The sequence below is a fragment of the Anas platyrhynchos genome, chromosome 13, assembly GCF_047663525.1.
Source record: "Anas platyrhynchos isolate ZD024472 breed Pekin duck chromosome 13, IASCAAS_PekinDuck_T2T, whole genome shotgun sequence".
Classification (NCBI taxonomy): domain Eukaryota; kingdom Metazoa; phylum Chordata; class Aves; order Anseriformes; family Anatidae; genus Anas; species Anas platyrhynchos.
In genome coordinates this window covers 17,131,273-17,155,101 of record NC_092599.1, presented here as the reverse complement: position 1 = coordinate 17,155,101, position 23,829 = coordinate 17,131,273, and the positions used below count along the sequence as shown (strand labels likewise).

The following is a 23,829-nucleotide window of genomic DNA, read 5'->3' as shown; positions in this document are numbered from 1 at the left end:
AGTGTGACAGAGTCATTTTTGGAAATGAAGCATTGTGAAGTCCAAGAGACCTAAGTCATTATGTCAAGAACAGCAGTACTTAAATACCTCTGAAGATCCAGCCTTTGAAGGAGGGGGGGGAAATGGGGACTGTGAGGAAGAGGCTGATGTCACCTATTTAGTGTTCCCACAACAATTTGAATCTCCTCAGTTCCAGGCTAATACATAGGGTGTTTTAAAGAGGCAGGAGTACCTTCTACACACCACCTCTGAGTTCTCAGTAGAGCTATATATATATATAAACCAAGGCTGGTTTCAATTCCTCCCTGAGATTTGCACACACAAACGAAAAAAAAAAATAGCAGATGAAGTATCATTATGATAAGCAAAACTTATCAAGGAAAAAAAAATTTTACCATAGCACCAGGATATGGAGATGCACTCAAAGAACACAAGGAACAAAAGACTCATTCCACTGGCAGAATAGTAGTCAAAAAGCTTAAACACATAGATTCCACCCTAAAATATATAAGAAGGAAGTGTTAAAATAAGTAGTAAGGACTTCAAATTCAAGACAGTTAAAATGCAAGCAACAAAGTAACCGTGGTGGATAGGTTAGGAAAATATTAATGTAAGTTAATTAAATGTCAACAGCTTAAAGTCGTATAACACTTGAGGTCAATACTGACAAAAAATAGATTACTGCTAGAATGAAATTAACTGTTTGGATTTCACTTTACTCCTTTTTGTTCAATAATTCAGTCATTTCCCTGAAATAGTTCGCAACATACCAGATCGCAGGAAGCAATGCAGAACCTCTCTAGTTACCGCTTTGTGGACTGTAAAAGGGATTGTAGAGCTGTGTATTTCTTGTCACCTGAACCATTTAGCTGCCCTCACTGCATCCACAGACTAAATAGATTATACACCTGGTAAGCTAATGTGTGCTGCCTGAAGTCTTTAGATAGTGTCAGTGACAGATCCCAGCCACTTCAGGGGTTTGCAACAATTCTGGCTGGTGTGGTGAGAGGGGGAAATAAAGCAGGTGTGGTACAACAGACGTAAGATCACATTCTTCTGCAGAACATACCTGAGTAATATTGGACAGCCCTATCAGATAAGAAACAATGCACACAACAGCAATGAAGATTTCCCTTCGATTGCGCAGTAACTTCGGAAATTCATCCACCAAAGCTGTTATGAATCCTTCTACAGTGCAGAACTGAAAGTAAAGTTACAAATAAAATACAATGCAATGCACTGCAACAACAGGATTACATTTAGGGGAGGAATTTTCAATAGCAATCATCATTGGCCTAAGGCTGCATCCATTAAATGATAAAGGAAAATTCACTTGACTTTAGTGGAAGCAGTGCTTCTGAATATCCTTATTTCTGTCTAAAAAGATCTGTGCAAAAAGATTTCCAGCTAGAAAAACATTCAGCATTCAAAAGTATGACCTATAGCATGTGCTTAATAAGATAAAGTGCTCTTTCTTGTGATGGAAGCCTGCAGTTGAAAGCTTTGACCCCAAGATCTTGCAAAAATTTACACCTCTCCTGTGATTTATTTACATATATGAAAGCCAATAGACTCGGGAAGTCTGATCACATTAATGCTTCAGAGTGAAGACTAAAGACACAAGATTGATTCTCAAATGTTATAAATCGAATACTTTTTGTAGCTCCAGAAAAGTCAGTGCAATAGTAAGATTTTTGCTGAGGATGTGGTCTTCCAAGAGGAAAGCAAGGCAACACTTCCCCCCCTCCCCATATGTGTATGTTCAGATTAGATGTTTTCATTATGATGGGTTAAATAATGAATAAAATTCTGCATACATTCTGACTTTAATTTCCAATGGTGCAATCGGAATGTAACCAACAGTTGCAGTTCTTATAAATTGTAGGGCACAAAATGCTTACTGATGGACAGAAAATGAAAAAGCCATGACAGCATGTAGAAGTATATATTCTTGTTCATAATATTAAGCTACTCTCCTCAGCTTTTACTTGCCTAGAGACAAGTTCTTTTAAAAATATTTTTGACCCAATTAATTTCATAGTAGTTTCCCCCCAGATTAAGCGATAGGTTTTAATGTCAAGCTTGAAGGTTACAGAAAAACAAAGAAATAGAAAACAAATTTGCAGCTTCTTTTCATGTTTTAGGATAACTTTTTTTTTTTTTTTTAATATTTTGAATTCTCATATTCCTGTATGTGTTAGGAAGACTAGCACAGCCTGTGCTTACAGGCTGCATGTACAAAACCACAAAACTGTAAGGCACTGGTTTGACAACTATAACTGATTGCAAGACGATTCACACATCTGTAAAACATATCCTGGTGTTTCTCATGTTCGTGAACACCTCAAAGGTAATTTTAATGTTGTGAATGAATGGTTAACATTCCAAAGTTTCTTTTGACTGTGGAATAATTTTTCCTGCACATTTGGCATATGATTCCAACAATTCATGAAAAAATGAAAGTGTCTTAGCAAAGTTTCTGACTATCACAGGCTCCTCAAACTCCTTCCTTCCTTAGTATCTCCTATTCTTTATCTGATTATACCAAAAATCATGCAACACTAACACCTGGCATTGCAGTTGCAGACAACTTGCCTTTGTTATTGGTACTAATTTTTACACCAATGTTACCTGACTGTCAATTCCAAGCATAAGCAACATGGAGAAGAACAGTATTGCCCACAGGGGAGAAATTGGTAACTGTGTCACTGCTTCTGGATAAGCTAGAAATGCCAGTCCAGGACCTGGGAGGAGAAAAAAGAAGAGAAAATATCAATGTGATTGATGGGATATTGGCATTATTTACTCCAGTTGACACATGGATTTTACATTTATCTGAATGACTCAGCCATGGATGCAGTATCTGACCAGGGATTTCAGCTTAATCAGTGTTCCCTGAACAAGAAGTCAGGGCACTTGTCTTGCTTTAAAACCCGACCAACCAAAACTAAAACTAAAACAAAACAAAAAACAAACCAACCAACCAAGGAGAATACTAGATACAGTTCAGAAGTTGCTCCTGAGAGACACTTCTGTATAGCAGAGTGTTATCCTTGGCTAAGAATGTGTCTTCGGGCATGGTCAGCTTTTTCCCCTTCTAAAGTAGCTTTTGCTGGCTGTAATCTTCTGATTCACACCAAGTAGTTCAGAAGAGAGTTAAAGACAGCTCAGAAATGGAGAAGGCACTTTCCAGAATTTACAGTATTCCCATCTGCTACTTTATATCATGAATTTTCTTATAAAACATATTTTAAATTAGCTATGTAATTGTAAAAAGGCAAACATTTTAATTTGTGTTCCTACTAACTGCTGAGGGGGCAAAGTTGTGGAAGGAGAATATAAATTCTTATTACGAAAGAAGGAGCTTTTTTTTTTTTTTTTTTTTTGCCACAGTGTAACTGGAAAACAACTGATGTCAGATTAAGGATGAAATCTGTAGAAACTAAATAATTACAGAAACACAAATAAAACTAGCGTGCTTCACATAAGGTGGGTATCTGATTTTTCAGTTTTAATTAGAAGTTAGTCTGTCTGTGTTAACTGGTTGGACATATCTAGCTTTCAAACCAGTGAAGCAAGAATCAGCATTAGACACCTGATTTTTTTTTCAGTATCTATATTTTGTTGAAGGTTATTTTTGGTGATTAAATTCTGTTTTTCTAACTAGAAGAATATTTCATCAATGGGATATGTTTGCTAGTATAGTAAGACATATTTTGTCCACCAGTGTCTTCCAACCAAGCTTTCAGTTATCAGAATCCTCCCTGTGGCCAGAACTGCTAAATGAGTAGCTGGTACACCAGCTGGGTTAAGGCAACCATCTGCTCTTCTCCTTTAAGCTTTTTCATCTGGAAGAAAGGCAAAGAACTGCAAAATAGAGCAGAATCCATCTATGGACATCTTTCTGCTCTATATAAAATGACTTCCTTAAAATTCCATAAAATTGGTCCCATAAAATTGGCTCAGAGCTGTAAGTATGGACAGGTGAGAAATGGATCTGACTCAAACGGTTTAACCTCAAGAAATAGTAAAGGGAATTTAAACACCTAACAGAATTTGCGAATATATGCTTCTGAAACATAATGACAATCAGTCCTCCTTTTCAGGTTGCTTTTAAGAATTTCAGTTGCAAGAGGCTCTTAATCTGATAAGGACTCTAACAGCTCACTATGCTGCCACCTCTTGTAAATGCAGTCCCTGTAAGCGGCATTCATTGCTATTCATTGCATCAACCCAGTACGTGTTTCTGGCTGACCACTCTCCACACTGAAGGTTTGTGAGCACTGGGCATGCAGACAGCCTGCTAAATCCGAAATGATGTTGCTGGTGATGCCTCAAGAGATTTGGAACAATGCTCTCTCTCTTGCAATCAGTAAGTGCATGGAAATGACAGGGGTCTAAAGAAAGTTTTGAGGGAGGGATTTTCAATGGTTACATGAGGCAGTTGGATACGACACACAAACAAAAGATAACTGATGTCACTGAGTAACTTAGAGAAAAACAGATTGTATACCTGATGCTGCAACATCTGCAATAGGCCTCTTTGTGACATTAGCCATGAATCCAACAATGGAGAAGATGACAAAGCCAGCAAACATGCTTGTGCATGAATTTATACAGCACACTATGATGGAGTCCCTGGAATAAAGATAAGGTGCTTTAAGAAGTAGGTAAGGTAATGCTACTGGCTCATCATTGTATTGCCATTTTTCTCCAGTGGAAGCATTTGTGGATGAATTTCACGATTTTGGATTTCATAGCATGGGCTCTGTTTCACACTGGACAAGTTATGTTGTCTGTCCTATTAGCGTAAACCTTTCACTCCCACTTAGATATAACATTGAATATTCAGATCAGAGACTACATTTTATTTCAGCAATACAGGACCCAGAAAGACAGAATCCAGCTCCAGCTGAGAGAGGAAAGTGCCATTGTAATTTGTACAGTCATCTGCTTACCTGTAAACATTATTGTGGAAAGGGTTGTAACTTCCAAGGGCAATCAGTGAACCAAGACCCAAACCATAGGAGAAGAAAATCTGTGTGGCAGCATCCAGCCAAACCTGATTGCAGGAAATAATTTTTTAAAAATCTGTTTCTGCACTTGAGGAGATGGTCATAAGTCTGAAAGGTGAACAGTTAGTAGTGAAACTTTTGATAACGAAGACTGGATATTTACCTCTGAGTCTGAAAGCTTACTGAAGTTGGGAGTTATATAGAATAAAATGCCTTCCTTTGCTCCAGGCAGTGTTACACCACGGAAGAACAAGATAAGCAGCATAACATAGGGATAAGTAGCAGAGAAATATACCACCTGATGTGAAGAAACAAGACATTGTAAGTGTGGAAGAAGGAATGATCTGTGCTCGTTAACACTTCAGTAAACACTTGCTCCATAAAAAAATACCATAACGGCAACTAAACCAACTTGTAAAACTGAAGCATTTATCAATTAAAAAGCTTAGTGTGGAAAGGGTAGTGCCTACTGCTGAATTTCCTAAACACCCTGACTACAATGCAGGTTGCTGTTGCTGACTTTCCTGAAGGTGGAATAAGGTGGATTAGGATGCTTCTGCACCAGGGGCTCATGCTTCTTTTTTGTATTCAACAAAGGGAGTGCCCAAATCACAAGGTTCATGGTTCCAGTATTCCTACTCTGCTTGTAGGACAACAGATTATTTCTCATACTCTCACACAGCTGCTCTTATATTTTTTACATCCTATCCTCGTCAACATGATGGTATAATTGCCATCCAGGGTCCCACTCTTTTGTCTTCCCAAATCCCTATGAGAAGTCACGACAAAGTCAGCCTCCAAAGCAGCAGCCAGCTGCCTTCTTTTTGCCACCTTCTGTGCAGATAGGAGAAATGAAATGTTTTGGGCTGAGCTCAGCTGAGCCAAGTTTAACACAAAGCTTGAAGTGGGTCACTGCTGCAGCTATCTCGTCAAAAGTTAACAAGTTGTTCTTTCTGTGTGAAAAATCCTCATCTCCACACCAGGCCTGAGCCCTTGTAACCCCAGCCAGTAACAGCTCCAGCTGCCTGCAGGCTTTATGGCTGTGGTAATTCACTACCCCAAGATTTCTTCCTGCCATTTAGGGGAGAGGTTTATGTGGGTGTCAAATGCTGTCACCCTTTCATTCCTGGAGAAAGGTCTCTCACAGCAGTATTACTTTCGTTAATTCACTTGTGCATTTTATTTTGCACTTGGAAACCAGCCAGACTCGAAGAAGTACAGCGTGCAAGCATGCCTGTGGCAACAACCACCTCTGGGTCTCAGCACAAGGAAAGGAAGGAGAAGCTCCTGTATACAACAGGGCTTCACCACTTATCTAAGTCCAACAAGAGTTCTGTAATAAAGAAATACTTGCCACTGAAGCCAAAATGTTGCATCCTCACTCTATTGCTACCCAAGTGAGCTACAATATCCACCTCAGGAACAAGCAGACACATTTTTAGAGTTTTTTATATATGACAAAGCCAGGAAGTCTATAAATGAACATACCATCCAAAACTGTGGCCAGAGCCAGCTATGGAGGAGCCAACCCTTTCAAAAGCACGGTGCTGTGTCAATTCAAGTGGGACAGAGATGCAATACTTAACAGAAATCCCAGAAAAAAATGTTCCCTGTGCATCTTACCTCATGAATTTTCAGAATATGAGTAAAATTGTCATTTTTAATCAAATTGTATTTACAGTATTTTTTAATCTTACCTTTCCAGTCCAGCCTACCCCCTTCCAGATACAAAAATACACCAGAATCCAGGCAATTGCCAGAGTAATTGCTAATGGCCATCGGATTTGCCCTGGTTTTTCCAATCCATCAGTCATTTGGTGCATGTTGCGTCTAGAATAAGCAAGCAGAATGGTGTATTCAACAGCTGACTCAGAAAACAGTATGAATGATAACAAGCTAATAATCCTTGCATATAAACAGTAATGATATACAGAAAAATTCTCAACTTACTCCCAGAATTCAACTACAGCGCTTGTCATGTTGGTTGTGTTTGCTAAGGTGTAATTGGAGAAGCAGCGGTCAGTATTCCATGGGTTCTCACAGTGCTTCCAAGGAAGAGTCTGTTTACAAAATAGAGAGAGAAAAACCTAAGCAGTCAAAATTACTACTACTACTACTACTATTATTATTATTATTATTATTATTATTATTATTATTATTATTATTATTATTATTTATTACTATTTTTTTTTTTTTAAGTAAGCATTATCTCAGGTATCTCTCGAGTGGAGAAAGAACATACTTTGAGTTCTGCAGCCTACTGATCTCCCTGGGGTTCGTGTTTGCCACTTACGTTATTTAACTTTATATCCACTATGTTAATACCCATGAAAACGTTTTCTCCTTTCTTTACCATATCAACTCAAATGCTTTAGAGTCTGCTACGTCTTTCAGCATGTGATAGTACCTTGAGCATGCTTCAAGAAACAAGGGCAGCAGAAAGGACCTCCTGGAGGTCCTGTTACCTCTTGTTGTGCTGGAGGTCATAAAAAACATGATGGCTATCGGTCAGAGTTCAATTTTTTCCTTTAGTTAGGGATTTACTGTAATGCATAGCATTTATATCTATTTTAGATACAACGGAGATATACTTTTGACGGCCAACCTTGGAAATGCTTCTCATATGAAACAAACAAAACCAAACAAACCAACCAAAAAATAACCCAGCCCTCCAAAAAACCAAACAGGTACTCACTAGAATTTTTCTCAGGGGAATGACTGGCTGCCTGTTGACTGAAAGGCAAGGGGATACCGGTGCACTGCCGGGACTAGCAGTCCCAAGCATTGAGCACTGAGTCTTTGCAGCTGTCTGTCAGAGAAGCAAGCAGGCATGCTCATGATTGCAGACAGGTAATAAGTGAGACTAAATGGGCACAGATGAAAGATCTGTGGCTCTGAGGATTAAGATTGGAAAATTTAAACATATCAGTAAGGAAGGGAAGCCTGTGGCTCCAAAATAAGCTTTTATCATGTTTTGCTACTGACATTCAGTTTTCTATTCTATATTTCTCATGGAGGAGAAAAAAAAAAGTTTTTTTTTTTTTTTTTAAAGTAGTTTGCTTTGAATAAAAAACGGCTTATCCTATTGACTTTTATGCATTTTGTGTTTATCGCTTGCCTTTACATTGAGATACATTCATAAGCTATTGATATCACAAACAATCCCTCTGTCCCAACCCCATACTTACAGTAGTAAAGGAATTATACAGGTAATAAATTGCCCATGAAATAATCACAATGTAGTAAATGTTTAGCCAAAATGAAAGGACTGCAGCAGCTAGTCCCACACCTGGAAATAAAAGAAAAAGGAACAAAATAAGGTAACTTTTAGTAACGTTTGTACAGGTGTCAGTATAAGTGCTGCAGCTCAGTAGGGCAAATGCTAAGTATTGTGCAGAAACCATTTACTAAATCCTCTAAAAGTGAAGTTCAAATTTTAGAAGTACAATTATATTTTTTTTATAATTATAATTATAATTTATAATTATTTTTGCACACTAATTTGTGCAAGAGTTCAGTCATCCATAGATTTGGTTATAGTGACCAGTGCTTTGTGCGTTGTAGTGAGCAGACACATCTGCTGCTGCTGAGATTTTACAGGAGGTGTTTCTAAGGAAAAGAGCTAAATCAGTTAAATCTCTGAAGCAAGAGTACCATAAACTTCTGGCAGATGCAGTCAAATTATGTAAGAGCTGTAAGAGCAGCTAGCTCTTAGTGCACTGGTCAAAGTTCTTGATTTTTAGAATAATGTTATCATATCATGAAAGCATGGAGCTGCAAGTGGGGAGGGTCAGGCTGGCTGTCAGGCAAAGATTCTTTGCCAAGAGTGTGCTCAGGCACTGACGTGGGCTCCCTAGGGCAGCGGTCATGGCCCTGACCCTGCTGGAGTTCAAGGAACATTTGGACAACGCTCTCAGACATGTGGTCTGATTTTTGGGTGGTCCTATGCGGAGCCAGGAGTCAGCCCCAATGATCCTCATGGATCATTGTGGGATTACTGTAAGCTCACAAGATTTGTAGTGCCACAGGATTTAGGAATAGAGGATGGAAAGCACAGTTTGTGTGTTTTTTGGGTCTGTGCAGAATCTAGACTAAAATCTTAAGGTTCTAGCAGTGAGAAATCCAAACTAGCTGGAAATCTAAGCATGGAGTGAGCTTATTTTAAGCAACTCTGCATGTGTCTGGCCTCTGCATTTCAATACAGAACAATAGGATACAAACCTCCGTGACCTGGAATAGAAACAGCGTTTACCAAACACTATGAACTGAGGAACCAAGTTCCTTACCTGCTCAGACAATATTGCTATATTTATAATGCTATTTTGAACAGTCTATATGTTCTTATAAACTTATGTTTATAAGTAATGTGAAAGATTTTAAGCTTTAAAAATAAGTTTGTTGAGATTTTGATGCCTAACTCTTGCTATTTTTAAAGGCAAATGAATAATATCCAAGATTGGTTCAATGTTGCTAGCTACCTCTCGAAGATGGGAGTTTCTGTAGGATATTATAGTTTAAGTAAAATACATAAAAAATGAAGGTGTAAAGAAGTGTCCTTGCCCTGTCACTTTGTGTAACTTCTGTAACTTGGAAAAAAATAGAAAGAAGTACCTTTGAACATTGGAGCAAGCTTCCACACTCCAAGACCTCCTATAGATGTATACTGACCAAGGGAACACTCCAGAAGAAATAGCGGCACTCCAGCAAAAATCAGAGTTAGGAAATAGGGAATCAGGAATGCACCTAAAAAGAAGTAATGAAAAGGTCTAGTACAGTGGGGGAACAAATAAACAAAACCCACGACTGTTTCCAGTATTTCCACTGCTATTATATCTGAAAAGATATACACATTTTCCTCCGAAGTGTAGCTTTCCATAAAAGCTAGAGAGAAGCACGCGTACATTTCTGAACCAGTTTCTCAAGATATGATGATAAGAGGAAAAATATGTCTCTTCATCATATAAATATTTTCTGTTTAAATAAAAAGCTAAAATACAAAGGACTGTGTATTTTGTTGCCTCCGTTTATCACAGAAGCATGCAGATATCATAAAGGCTTTAACCAGAACTGGCTGCTTTCCAGCTGAAGTCAGCCTTTGATGGTAAGCTCAGAGTCAGTGTTACAAGCCTTATGCAATCCTCTCAAAAACTCAATCCAAAAGAGGGCTCTGCAGGGTTAGAGGGGAACGTGCTTCAATTCTGCTCTAATGCCTTAAGGTCTTTTCGAAGCACCTGCCAACTGGATGTTGGAATAAACTCGAGGGCGTAGCAGACTTCAAAGCAGCCGGGATGGTTCCAACCCTCCTGAACTAGATAAAAGCTATCAAATAAGAACATGTATACAGATGAAAAAAAAAAAAAAAAAAAAGCTATTAAAACCAAGTTGTGTTTTCCTAATGGTTTCTATGGTGAGTTCTAATATCCAGGTGTAGCAGATGGGGTAAGAATGAAACAGCAAGCATACCTCCACCATTCTTGCCACAAAGGTATGGAAATCGCCACACATTCCCTAGGCCAATGGCATAACCTACACAGGACATAAGAAAGTCAAATTTTCCTTTCCAGGTGTCTCGGTCTGGAAGATCCGTCTTCTTCTTCTGCACTTTTACTACCAAAGTTTTAGGCTTGTCATTGGTGATTGAAGCATCGACTTCTGTGGAGATTTGTCCATCTGCAACTTTTGTTCCGTTTGTTGCCATGTCTCTGGGTTTGGCGGGGGAGGCTCTGGCAGCAGCCGGACGGGAGATTTCGGCAGTGGTCCACGTGGACAGCAGCTTTGCGGCTCACCCTCACCCAGCCGGGCGGCAGCCAAAGCCAGCAGCGCCCACCCCAGGTGCCGGCGGGCTCCGAGTTGCTCGGTGCTCCCGTACAGTTTCCAGGTCAGTCTGCAAAACACGAGGCCACACAGCTCAGAGATGCTTCAACACTACCCTGGGCAACTGAAAAGCTTAAGTGGCCCTTGCTGCCGAAGGAGCTTTGCAATGAGATGGCTGGCCTAAAAGCTTGGCTCTGCCCCCGGCATTTTTTCTTGCTGACTCTGTAGGAAGAGAAGCAGATCTGTCATAGCCCTCCAAAACAAATGCCAAGCCACAGTTACTCATTTTTTCTTTCCTTATAGGTCTACCATGACTCTAGAGAAACTAATCCTAAAACCTAGGATTGTGTTGGACATGGCATATGTTTACTACATGTTATGCTTAAAACACATAACGGACAAGCAGCAGCTATAACGAAAGCTGGAAAAAGGAAGTTTTACATGTACATAAATGAGGACCACTATGCTTAATCCTAATTCTTTGATGCCAAGAACCTTTGGAACACTTCTGTCAAGACTAGAGTAATTTAACTCATTTTTACAAAGATTCATCAACTACATGGGCTCAAGTACATATCTCTGATTCTTGAAAAAAAAAAGTTAGTAATAAGATTTCTCTTTAACAGTCTAGAACATGGACCAATGCAACCATTCCGTGTAATCACTCTGCATTCAACAAACTAAAGGGTAATTCCCACAAGTGCAGAGTTTCTGTATTTACGGGAAGGTGACACTATTATTATGGTTATCAAGAAATAGTACTTGCCACCAATAACAGTGAACTGAAAAAGTTACAAGTAGTATGCGTTTATCTAAAACATCTTCATCTTAAATACTCCCAAAGGAATTCAAAAGAAAACAGCAAAAGATTAAGCAGCAGGACTTAATGCTGGGTAATGATGTTAGGTTTCCTATGTAGTTATAATTAGTTGTTAATACAGTACAGATGTTTCACTAAGTTTAGATTGTAAGTGCTTTAGGACAACAGACTGCAATAATCACTACTCAGTTTGTTTCCCGATTCTTGCACTATTTCAATACCATCACTGGTTTTATACAAACTTTCAAAGTCTAAGTAAACAAAGGAAATAACAAGGAAGAGAACATGCATTATGAAAAACAACCTAGGATATTTCAGTCAACTCGGAAGCATGTGTTACTCCTGCAGACTTCCACAGCTTTATTTCAAGAGGGGAAAAAACACCATGAGCTAGTCTGTTGCATGTCAGCAGTATGCCCATTCATGATAGATTTATTGGCTCCTCCTCCTTTATTAGCTTCTTTTACCATTTTCCAGTCACTAATCAAACCAAACACTGGAAAAATTAAAATATTTTCCAGTGTGAAGCTATGCATTGTAGTAATGTAGTCAACATTGGCCATGAACTCATGCAAAGATCAACAATAATTCTAGTTATAGATTTATGTAAAGATAGATCAAGACTTTTAGCCCTTTACTTCCAATAGTAAATTATGCCAAAAAGAATCATAAATCACTTAAAGACTCTTTTACAGAAAGTGCTTTTCTTCAACATAAAGTTCATTTAAGTGAATGAACATAGAAAATTAAATGGACATAGAGTTCATAGAAATGAACACAGATCTCATTTCAGGTTGCTACATGATTAAAATGCTTTCTTTGTCCTCCACAAATTCAGGGTCATATCAAACAACTAAAAAAAAAAAAAAAAAAAAGACTTCTGTTGGAAGCTGAGGAATAGAAGAATCAGCTGTAGGATTTGGGAGAAAAGTACAGAAACAAGGGTCATGCTTTTAAAATTCCTTTCTGTTCCACTTCAAGACTGGACCCACAGACTGAAACTCAGTCTGTGTACTTTCATGTCCTCAAGTCCTCCTGAATGCATACATCTTCCCTTCATAAAACCATGGACTTAGCTTTCCACATTCCAGTGCAAGCCTGTCCCATTTTGTATACCAATAAATGCTATTTCTGCTTATAATTTAGGTTCTGCTTAATAACTACTCCTCGGGAAATATGTACCTGTTTAGGACAAATCCTGAGAAGTCCTAAAAGTGAATTGAGATTCCATGTGATTTGAGAACAGGTTTCATCTTGATTTTTCCCCATCCTGTACAACGCTCACCTTGATGCTTCTACTGGGGGGACAGCGTCCTCTGACCTTTCATCTCCAGCTTTCTACATCAATTAGATGAAAGTATCTACGACTGTTTTGGGGCTTGGGAAAACTTCCTTCTTGTGAGACATGGCTGGCACTGTGCCCCTATCATAGATGATGAAGTAGAATAGAAGAAGCTTAGCACTGTCATCTTGGAGGAGGGGTGGGGGGTGCAGATGACGCACAACACTAGCCACCCCTCTGCCCCTCATACACCCCAGTTCCCTCAGCCTGCCCAACGTTTTTCTCAGCCTGGCCAACGCTTTTAAAGAGAATGACATCACAACACCATTAAAAAGTGCTGAAACGTTCAGAGCAGTAATTACAATCACTGTTGCACCCCCCTCAAAAAGCGCAGCACAACGTAGTTCTCCAGTGTGTCATTAGCCAAATCCAGAACCACAGCCTGCAGAAAACCATGCGAACAGGATTTGTGTTTGATTCCTGCTATCCCCCAAACAAGAATAACTCTTTTGCTCCTTAGAAGTTTGAGCGTTTCAGGTAGTCATTCAGAAGCACACTAATGCTTGCCCAAGGTAATAGGGATCGTCGTGTGGGCAAAACTGGGCTCCTCTTCTGAGGCTGGATTGAGACCCAGTTGAAACTTTGCACGTCTAAGTCCGAGGTGCAGGCAGCTGCAGGAGAGCAGTAACACATGTGCAGTTTGCCAGCACCACCTACCGATGAAGATACAGAACTGAGAGCATTGCTTTTGGCCAAGGGAGGCTGTGCAAGGCAAGGATCATCAGGGCGTTCTAGCGCTTCCACCAGATCCCGTACTAGAGGAGATATTTTCATTATTATTTGTTTTGGCATTTACAGCATCTGCCAGAGATTTCAAGTAATGAAAAAGGCCGTGCATTGATGATGGGTAGAAAAAGCCATCCAAACCAAAAACCAACAAATAAACCAACATTATATGTATATGGGTGATAATAAGGGAGAAACTCATCCTCAGAACCGGCAGTCCAGGAACAGCCCTGTGCTAAGACTCCAAACTGGACAGCTGATCGCTCCCTCGTACCCACAAACTGGCTCTGTGGGTGAGCGCTGGGCTGCCCTTGCTCTTCCAGCCACATCAGGCTCCTGGGGACTCTGGGTATGCATTAAAAGCTCTGCTGAATAAAGGGAATAACTTGGTCCAGGGTCAGAGTCCGTGACAAAGACAATTGAGAGGCTTAGTTAGAAAATCTTCAGGAGTAAAGCAAAGAAACTGGGAGTTTGAGAGTCCTCCTGGAAGAAGGTGCCCAGGTCCATTTCAATGCTACTGTAATGCTGAATGTAGGGCTGAAACTTCACCAGACAGCCAAGAAAGTGTGCATGTATGTGTAGAGGGTGAGGGGGCTTTGGCAGCCAGCCTGGTGTTTTAATATTAAAAGAGATTGCAGGCTTTGGTTAAAACAATCACTTCCTCATAGAGCACAGCTTTGGGCAAGCTCCACACTACACACACTACAAGCATTCAGCAGCGGAGGCTCATTTTCCGGGGGTGGAGGTGGGGACTGGCCAATTCGCCTCTGTACTGCCCTACCACTGCTGATGCCATTATCCCATTTGGAGATCATGCTGGAAACTTTAATGCCTGTGGTATCAGGGCACAGACTTTTTTTTTTTTTTATATGGTGATACAACAAACCAGCATCAGACAATGGAAATCTAATTTCATTCCATAGGCTTGAAAGTATGGTTTTCCCCATGTTATGAAAAACATTTTTTCCCCAAGCTTAAGAAATTGTAACGACAAACAATGACAGTAGGAGTAGCCCCTAGCCTGCAACCAACCCCCTTTGTACACTGTATTACTTGACAAACCAGGACTTACATAAAACAACCCAGAACATGAGTAAGCGCTATGGTAGTGAGGATACTTGGTACACACCCTCTCATCTGATTAGACAATATTTCACATCACTGGGATTTAAATTCAAAATTAGTTCGACACAGAATAGGACAGATATTTGTGTAAGCTCTGTGGGTTGGCTTGGGCAAAAGGAAGACAAATTATAGTTGGCAGCCAGCAGAGCAGGTAAGACATTTGCAATGCAATGTTTCGCCTGGTGGGAAGAAGATGGAGAGGTCCTTTAAATCAGTCCTTGCTCCTGCAGTTGCTTCATGCCAATGCTGAGTGCACTAGGAAGGGCAGGGTAGCTTCCCACTGCATTCCCCAGTGCACAATAGAGCTTCCTTGACTTCAGTTACTAGGGTTGCTCAGCCAAGAGGAGAAAGCCCTCTGAAACAGGGTGGGTTTTGGATACCATCTGGTTGTCCTGCATCACCACCATGTTAGAGAAGAATGACTTGAGAGAGCCAAGCACACATAGCAGCCAAGGTAATAAGCACAGCCAGGGAAACCGGGACAAAGAGACTGCCACAATTAACAAAAGCATTTCTCTCTCTCCTGGCTTGCATAAAATTGGATTTGAAAAGTTTAGAACTGGTTGCATAAAATAAAAGTGCACAGCAATATTACTATCATCTTTCACCAGTGATATCAAAAGGCTACGAAGATCAGTGCAGAATCACACACTGCCAGCTGGAAACCCTGGCCCCCTGAACTGATGAACCTCTGTTGTGTTCAGAGCTCAGCGCCCCTCTACTCCAATCCATCGTGTGCCTCCTTCCCTGGAGGGCAGCAGCTTTGAGGGCTCCACACAAGGCAAACCTGGGGCAGCTCCAATCAATAAATTCTGAAGAAATGCTGTTACATAAAATGCCACATTGTCTTCATGAAACACCAAAGGTATTATTGCTCTAACCTCAGCAGGACTCCTGCTGAGCCCAATGCAGCCAGGAGTTATTGGCACTCACATTTCTATTTGTATTTAGCAATCAAGTCAACAGAACACCATATATATGCCAAGTCTCATCGCAAAACATATATCCCATGTCAGCAACGTCCTGGAGCATGCAAAATTAGAATGAAATATAGGAAGTATAAAGAGGAGTACTGAGCTCACTGGACATCTGTTCTGAGATGTCTACAAGGAGAGCTTTGTTCTACTATTTTTTTCACAGGAGGGACACTGTTTGGAACCACACAGATAGTGCACACCAGGTGATACACCACACGTGCTGTTATACCACATACAGCAAAAACTGTGATGAAAAACACTCCCACTAACTTCTACTGGTACTACTGATATCTCTTAAAAATCTGTCCCTTTGAACTGGAACCTCTACAAAATGTAGGAAGTGTGAGCTGTATGTAGATAAGAAAGAGTAGGGAGATGCATATGTTAACTATTTATATAGCATATATTTGCTTTGTTGAGGTATTTCAGAAAGCTATGCACATTTAAATATGAGATGGAGATCCGTGAAAGCTGCCACATCTGCAGGTGGTGTAAACTGTTGTATCACCAGCTGAGAGAAGGCAAGCTGTGTGCTGGAGAATCTTCAGAAGGTATGTAGAAGCATAAAAGATGCACAAAAAATGACTTAATGCACCAAAAACACTTTATGAACAATATGGTTTGGTTGGGGAAAAAATGTATGAGGATTTGGTTAAATAGAAAATCATGAAATGAGCCGAGTAAGAAGTACTTATTGTACATTTAGGAGGCATACAAGCACGTCATGTGCATCAGACTCTCTCTTCCACCCCCCACCAGTCACCTGTGCTTCAAGAAAGTTACCCAAAAGTGTTGCTTGGGCTGGAGGTTTTTCTGGTTTTTAAACCCAGTAACACAACTTAAACAAATATTGTCACATTACCTACCTGATGTACCAAGCATAGTCATCCCAGCAACAAGAGCCAAGGCTGGCTAAAAAAAAAGTTTTGAAGACAGAAATGTACCTCTGAACAAATTGATAATAATGAAGCTAAAGCAAGGTGTTTGAAGAAAGTAGCTCTGAACTCTTTTAAACTGCTAAAGATTGGTCCAGCTTGCAACTTGCAGCGGGATTTAACATGGGGAGAGGAAAAATGGAAGCAGCAATAGGTTCTTTCCCTTGCCCATTTGTCAACACAGGTACTTACAGACAAAGATTTTGCCCCTACTGAAAAAATGCAGACATCTAATCCCTCTAACTCTAAGACATGACGTGGAGACTCATCTACTTGCTCCCAGTTCTAGCTACCCTTAACAGAATAACTTTCCTGTCTTTCTGGATACCCGGCAAAGTCTACAAGTGAAGGAGAGCAATGAAAGCTTCCTAGTTATGTTTTCTTGCCTGTTCTCCAGGTGTGCCGGCACTTTTCTGTCTCTCACAGGACACACATGTCCACACAAGAATGCAAAGCAACGATAAGGGATGGGGCGTATATCCGTGACTTGAAGACGGCCACACCACCATGAAGAAGTAAAACCAGCAAGTTTTCAATTTCCTGATCTTCCCATGCAAGAATAGCTCAGACCTTCAAAAGGAAAGATGAAAAACAAAAGCTAAACAACATCACTAGCACTTCTCGCATTTCTGTGGCATACAGAGCTCCCTGCTGAGATGATCTGTGTAATTTTGAGCCCAAACCATGAGCATTTATTCTCGTAGTCCAACTTCAGTTCAGCACTGAGCCTTACTTCATCTTCAGAGTGCACGGAGCTCTCCTGGTGTGAAATTCTCCCTTGATGTAACACATACTGAGCTCACAGCCTGTCTGCCATTTTGCTACCAGGACATATCATGGTCAGATCCTTAAATAAGGACATGGCCCTTAACCCTCCACAAATGTGCTTCATATTTCTTGCTAGTTCTTCCCTTCAGAAAGAAATGCAGAATCATGAGAAGCAATGGCCTTGTAGCCCAAAGCAGGGGTCTTTTTGCTGGGGGACAAGTGGGGATTTTTGTTGTTATCATCAGAGTAAAGATAAAGGAAAACATTCTTACACTACAAGTGCAAAACTATCCTGACCCCCTTGGGAGCCTGCTTAACAAATGGCAGTGTTTCCTTACAAGCCTGTAGCGATCCTGCAGGTATCTTCCCACCGAGACCCTGCGCAGTTTTACTTTAAAACAGAGAATTGATCCTGGAGGGAGGTGCAAGAAGACATAAGCTTTTCTCATCATTGTGGAATGATACCAAAACTAAGCAACTGCTGATCAGTCTTTTACAAAGCTCTTGTGCTAACACTACTTCCCCATCAAGCCCACTGCTTTTAGTAAGGCTATGGGCAGTTAAATATTTGGGCATGCTATTGCTCAGCTCCCGGTAGCACTATCTGCCCCTGCTTCTCAGTAGTAACCCAAAGGCCAGGGTCTGAACAGATTTTTAGCATTTACAATCAGAACCAAGTGGCCCTCACAGTCTGGGGTAAGTCCTTGGCTTAGATATTTTCTGTGATCCCTACCTTACTGAAGGTGGCATTTTCTCTGTTTCCTTTGTTGTGTTTCTTTGGAATAATGTCATTATCACAGTCTCTTACCTTCCTCAAACTGACTACTGTAACAAAGTACAACCACCATCTACCACAGCCACACCTCCACTTCCAGCTTCTCCACAGTTCCACCTTCAACAAGATCTGATCTGTTGTACAGCAGGGTAATAACCTTACTGCTGTATAACAGTGGTTTTGTGCATTATCTTCACATCCGTATCATTTTTTGCCCTAATTAATATTTAGGAAGGTCCAGCAGGGCTCAAACACAAACACACAGCAACCACCCATCGCAGGACCAGCTCCCTCTGTACCTCTCTTTTTTGTGCCCACCATTTGGGCTGGGCAGAGCCGAGCCTGCCTGGGAGCCCCGAGCCCGGGGCCATGCGGGGACCTGGGCACGCAGCAGCGCAGGCTGCCAAGACAGGGAATGGCATCAGCAAGCACACCAGGAAGGTAAAGTCACTTGCCCATGCAATAGGCTGGAGCAGAATTTAGAGCAGCCTTTCTCTGAGCGCCAACACAACCCCCTAGCCTTCAATAACAGCATCGTTGCACTTTTCTAACAGCCTCTTCTTTTTTCCAGCATACACAAAGGATTGTGTGTGTGAAAGGATTGTGTGACTGCCTGCCTTGGAAAGGCAAATAGAAACATACAAAGGCTCCAGAAAAGCATTGGAGCTTGGCTATGAAAATAAATAAATAAAAAATCTCAGTGTAATTAACTGGAGGTAGCATTTTTATTTCATTTTTACCAGCCTGGTAAATCACAGGTTGTTCTTCCCAAAGAGAATACCCTGATCTGCCGTAGCCCCACCTGCTGGAGGGTAGCCTTCCACTTCCAAACCTCCTTCACCACTCGAGACGTAAACGAAGGGTTTCATTCACACAGCCGACCAGAGCCACAAAGGCCACCACCACGTTTCCTTCAGCTCAGAAGCAGTTGCTACAGGCGTGCAGCAGCTACACCCCACAGGCAGGAAGGCATCGCAGGCAGCAGCCAGGACTTGGTGCCATCTCCCCGTGCTGCCATGAAGGGAGCAGCAGCCTGGAGCCCCCCCGAGCAGCCACCCCAGGGGAGCAGGATGAGGTCTGGGGGCTGCCAGGGAGGTGGATTGGGGGAAGATGGGTGGATGCAGCAGTCGTGCAGGGCTGCTGGAAGGGCAGCATGCACGAGTTGGAGCAGAGCAGGGCAGCAGCCCCTTGGTGAGGCCAGCAGCTATTCAGGGGGCTCCTTTGGAGGTGGCTGGGCACCTGCCATTTGCCCAGGCTGGGGGACCTGGGTGAGAAGAGGTAACTGCATGAGGCTGGTCTGCCGTGACAGTGCCTAGGGGCTCAGGCCAAGCCTGCCCCAGGTGGTCCTTGCGTTACAAACATTGTTAGAAGGCTACAAAAACTGGCACGCTGCCTATTTCTCTGGCACCTGGTACATGCCCAAAGACATACGTATCTCTTTTAATGAAAACACAATACTAAACACTTTGCCTTCCTTATGTATGTGCTGAACAAGGCTCTTGGGATGGAGATTTGTTTGAGGTCTGCAAACACATCCCATCTGTCACTATGTTAATTTTTTTTTTTCGAAGCATTATTATTTTGGGCAAGAATAGTCACAAACATGTTAATCTACATGCCAGAGCACATCATAAAGAGCATCATTCAAGCCTGAAGCTTCCCATACGTAATACGTGCACAGACTATTGATCACCACCATGAAATTGATCACTCAAGCCCACTGCTGAAGGGGAAAGTTGCAGCAAAGGCGATGGGATTGCAAGCTACATGCCCTGACCAAGCTTGCAAAACCAAAATGGACAAAATCTGGTACAAACATCCTGAATTTGACCAAGTGCACACTGTCCCTAAGCCTATAAAGTTTTCCATGTAATTTCCCTTGCCAAATCAGAACAAATTTAGAGAGATACCATCTTAAACTGGACATCTACTCCAAAGAGGCTATTGTTAATGAGTGGAAAGATTTCTTCAAGAACAAACAGTGTTTGTTCTTATTTGCATATGATTCTTTTTATTAGCCTAAAAAAAAATAAAAAAATAAAAAAATTGCTTCACTATGAAGCCAAAAGGACTAGAAAAACCAAAGATAAGCCACAAAATTTCAAAAGCTGTTGCTTTATGAAGTGTCAGACTTTGTGTAAGAAAAAAAAAAAACAAAAAAACAACACATTGCATTTTTGTCCTAGATGCTTCCCTTAGTTTGTTTTCTTCTTCTGCCACCTCCAGTTTCTAGATGTTGGGACATTTGGGTTTGTTTTAAATCTGAAAATAGTGCCTAAAAGCTTCATGCCCAAGTTCTTCACAGGATGACATCTTGGCACATCTAAGATCAGATTTTTTCTGTGTGACTGGACAAGTCACTTTGGATGCATCCAGAGCAGTACGTTGTCTAAAACTTATAGAGAGTCACCCAGAAGACAGGACCCACAGAGCTCCATCCATCAGGTTCAGGGTAGAAATACATTTTGACAAACAAAGGTAACACTCTGCATTTTTAAATCTGTAGATGCCATCCTCTTGCAAGCCAAGCTTCCTGTAATTTGCATCACTTCATTGCAATTCCTATTTTTTCTCCCCACAACACCCACAAAAACCCTTATCCAATTTTAGCAGCCACACTCAACATAGGACTGAACTTCCCCAAGCCTGGTGGAGAGGAGGCAGCTATGGCAGATGCTCTTATTTCCTAGTTTACAAGCCTATTGACTGACAAAAGCAGCTGCCAGCACTGCTAATTCAAAGTGATTCTAATTTTGGTGCTGCCTCTAGATTTTAGATCATGGCTTATTTTAAATAGCCCTATTTTCATCCTAAAAATTAAAAAAAAAAAAATGCATTTGATTCTTACATGTAGTTGTACTGCAAACCATGCAAAAAAAAAGGTTGCAGGCACATGCACATGTTAATGCAGTTTAGCCTCTTTCGGAAAAAAAATGCAAAAACAAACAAAAAAAAACTAGAGGAAACATCCTTTTTGGAGGATGGGAGGTGGGAAGTGATAGAATGAAAAGAAAAGCCCTAAATCTGAGGCTAGTCTTTTCAAATGCAGCTCCAAGCTGAAGCCACACTTCCTTTCTGTTCTTTTTTTCTTTGATCTCCAAACTTCAATTCAAACCTTTAATTTTAAATGGGATTTCTTTCTGAACTCAAAGCTATTTAAATGGAAACAAGAAATTCTCCACTCTCCCCTCCTGCCAAATCATGAATTTGAGGCTGCAATACTAAGGTGCCTGGTAAATCCATAAAACTTTCTGGCTTGAAGCGATAAGGACAATCAGGAAGCTCACTGAAGGTAGGAGATAAATGGAACAAATTTGCTTTCATTTCACTTAAGCATTTTTTTTTTTTAATGATAAACTTGAGAATCTGCAAGCAAAAACCTGTTGTTGCTGACTGATGGCTCAATGGAGTTATAACAGCAACAGGACAAGGTTTCACTCCCGCCCAAAGTGATTTTAAGCTTACTCTGTAAGCCTGTCTCAAGACAGTGAGTCGGACTCTAAAAAACTGGCTGAACAAAACACAAACACATTTTGTGTTCTTTGTGCCTACACACCTAAGTCCTAGTTCCCCTAATAACAGTAGGGCAGCAACTCAGGCTCAACTTTCTGTAGCTAAATATCCCGTAAGACAAAAAAACCTTCTCTTTTACTCTCCATACACTCATGGTAGCGGGTCTTCTATGCAAGATACTGGAGGATCATTGACCAGGTACCACTGTTCTGACTACAGTGATAATCCTAGCCAGCTTTTAACACAGGATTATTTTGAAAAATGTTTCCAGTAGGGACTATGTGTATACTATAACCCAATCGCTGTAACTTAGCTTTTACCTGTTTCTAGCTTTCTAACTGTTAAGAAGCTTATGAGCTTTGATGTTTTGGTCAGCAGAAACAAATTTAGCAATCTTCTTGCGCATCCCCTGCGCACTCACTAATCTCTCTACTTGTTTTCTAGGGAAGAGCTGGGACTAAGAACGACTAGTTGTCACACAGCCGGTCAGCCAAAGTAGGAGACCAAATACCCATTTTACTTACTGCAGAACATAGACTGTGTTCTACCACATGAAAGAACTGATTATTAAATAACAAATTAAAAAAAAAAAAAAAAAAAAAAAAAGATTTATTTACAAAATTTTTAAACTTAGCAGGACATATGCACATAACAACACTGACATTACTTGGAACTGAAAGCCAGCTGAGAGGGTCGGGAAGCCAGGTAACAACAGATGTTGCCTTCTGTCATGAAAGAAAGGCTGCTGTTATTTATCATCAGACCAGACACTATCTGGTGAACATCCACTTACCAAGGAGAACACAGGACAGGTTGGAACTAAACCGTTGTTCTTGATGACCCTTGTGGGTCCCTTCCAACTTGGGATTTTATGATTCTATAAAGACTAATGATGCAAGGCAAAAGCTACAGCCAGTATCTGGGACAGTTTTCCCCTCAAATGTTGTGTCCCAGAACTAGTACCTGTCGGTTTGGCTTGAAAGAACTGTTTATGCCATGCTTGCCCAGTAATTAACTGGGGTAATTAGGATGATCAGGAGTCCAGACCCATGAGCAGGCCAAGTAGAAAGCCTGAATGTCCCATACAAAATAAGCCATCTGTGTAGGCTAAGTGACAGGTTTCTTCTTCACAAGGGCTAGGCAAATAGGCTATTCTGAGACACTAGAGGTGCTTGAGAAGCCTTTATAGTAAAATGTCAGGCCTTGTCAAAAATAAAATGTTAAATTTTCAGTTTCAATCCACCGCCTGTTTATGTTCTAAGAGGAGAGCTGTTCATTCAAAGGCAGGAATTTAATTCTTGACTATCAGTCAGTGCAAGACGGTTTTCCTTGATATCTAGGGGTACAAAGACATCTTTCAGTATGAATTCCAAGCTAGAGTCTTGGAAGGCAAAAACCTTTCTTGAGGAGGGAAAGGAGGGGGGTTATTGGTTTTATTTTCTTTGAATAAGCCATCTGAGCAAATACAATACAGGTGGGAGAGATGATTTACTGTTTTTTCCTCCAAACTTGTTTTTGCTCTCCAAAGGGACTTTGACATGCCTGAGAGGTGGACCCGTGCAAACCTCATGAAATTCAACAAGGCCAAGTGTAAGGTCTTGCAACTGAGGCTGGCAATCCCAAGCACAAATACAGGCTGGGCAGAGAATGGATAGAGAAAAACCCTGAGGAGAACGTGTTGGGAGTGTTAGTTGATGAAGAACTCACCATCAGCCAGCAATGTGCACTTGCAGCCCAGAAAGCCACCCGTACCCTGTGCTGCACCAACAGCAGCATGGCCAGCAGGGCGAAGGAGGGGATTGTCCCCCTCTGCTCTGCTCTTGTGAGACTTCACCTGGAGCCTGCTTTCAGCTCTGGGGCCCCAAGAAGGCACAAGGACACAGAAGTATTATGATGAGTCCAGAGGAAGCCACGAGGATGATCAAGGGGCTGGAGCACCTCTCCTGTGGTGACAGGCTGAGGGAGTTGTGGTTGTTCAGCCTGGAGAAGAGAAGGCTCTGGGGAGACATTACAGTGGCC

General features: G+C 41.1%; 1 protein-coding gene across 2 annotated transcripts in view; it reads right to left on the bottom strand.

Moving 5' to 3' along the window:
- The window catches only part of SLC6A1 (solute carrier family 6 member 1), a 57,869-nt gene that overhangs the window by 5,798 nt on the left and 28,242 nt on the right, over positions 1-23,829 (bottom strand). For both annotated transcript variants that reach the window (XM_027467648.3, XM_027467649.3), the window contains exons 2-12: positions 10,479-10,899; positions 9,627-9,758; positions 8,204-8,304; positions 6,966-7,075; positions 6,713-6,845; positions 5,179-5,313; positions 4,959-5,062; positions 4,514-4,638; positions 2,632-2,744; positions 1,070-1,201; positions 396-498 (exon numbers count right to left, since the gene is read on the bottom strand). In XM_027467648.3, coding sequence (XP_027323449.1) covers positions 396-498; positions 1,070-1,201; positions 2,632-2,744; positions 4,514-4,638; positions 4,959-5,062; positions 5,179-5,313; positions 6,713-6,845; positions 6,966-7,075; positions 8,204-8,304; positions 9,627-9,758; positions 10,479-10,713 — 1,423 coding nt within the window. In that variant the 5' untranslated portion in view covers positions 10,714-10,899. The remainder of the gene's footprint in view (positions 1-395; positions 499-1,069; positions 1,202-2,631; positions 2,745-4,513; positions 4,639-4,958; positions 5,063-5,178; positions 5,314-6,712; positions 6,846-6,965; positions 7,076-8,203; positions 8,305-9,626; positions 9,759-10,478; positions 10,900-23,829) is intronic.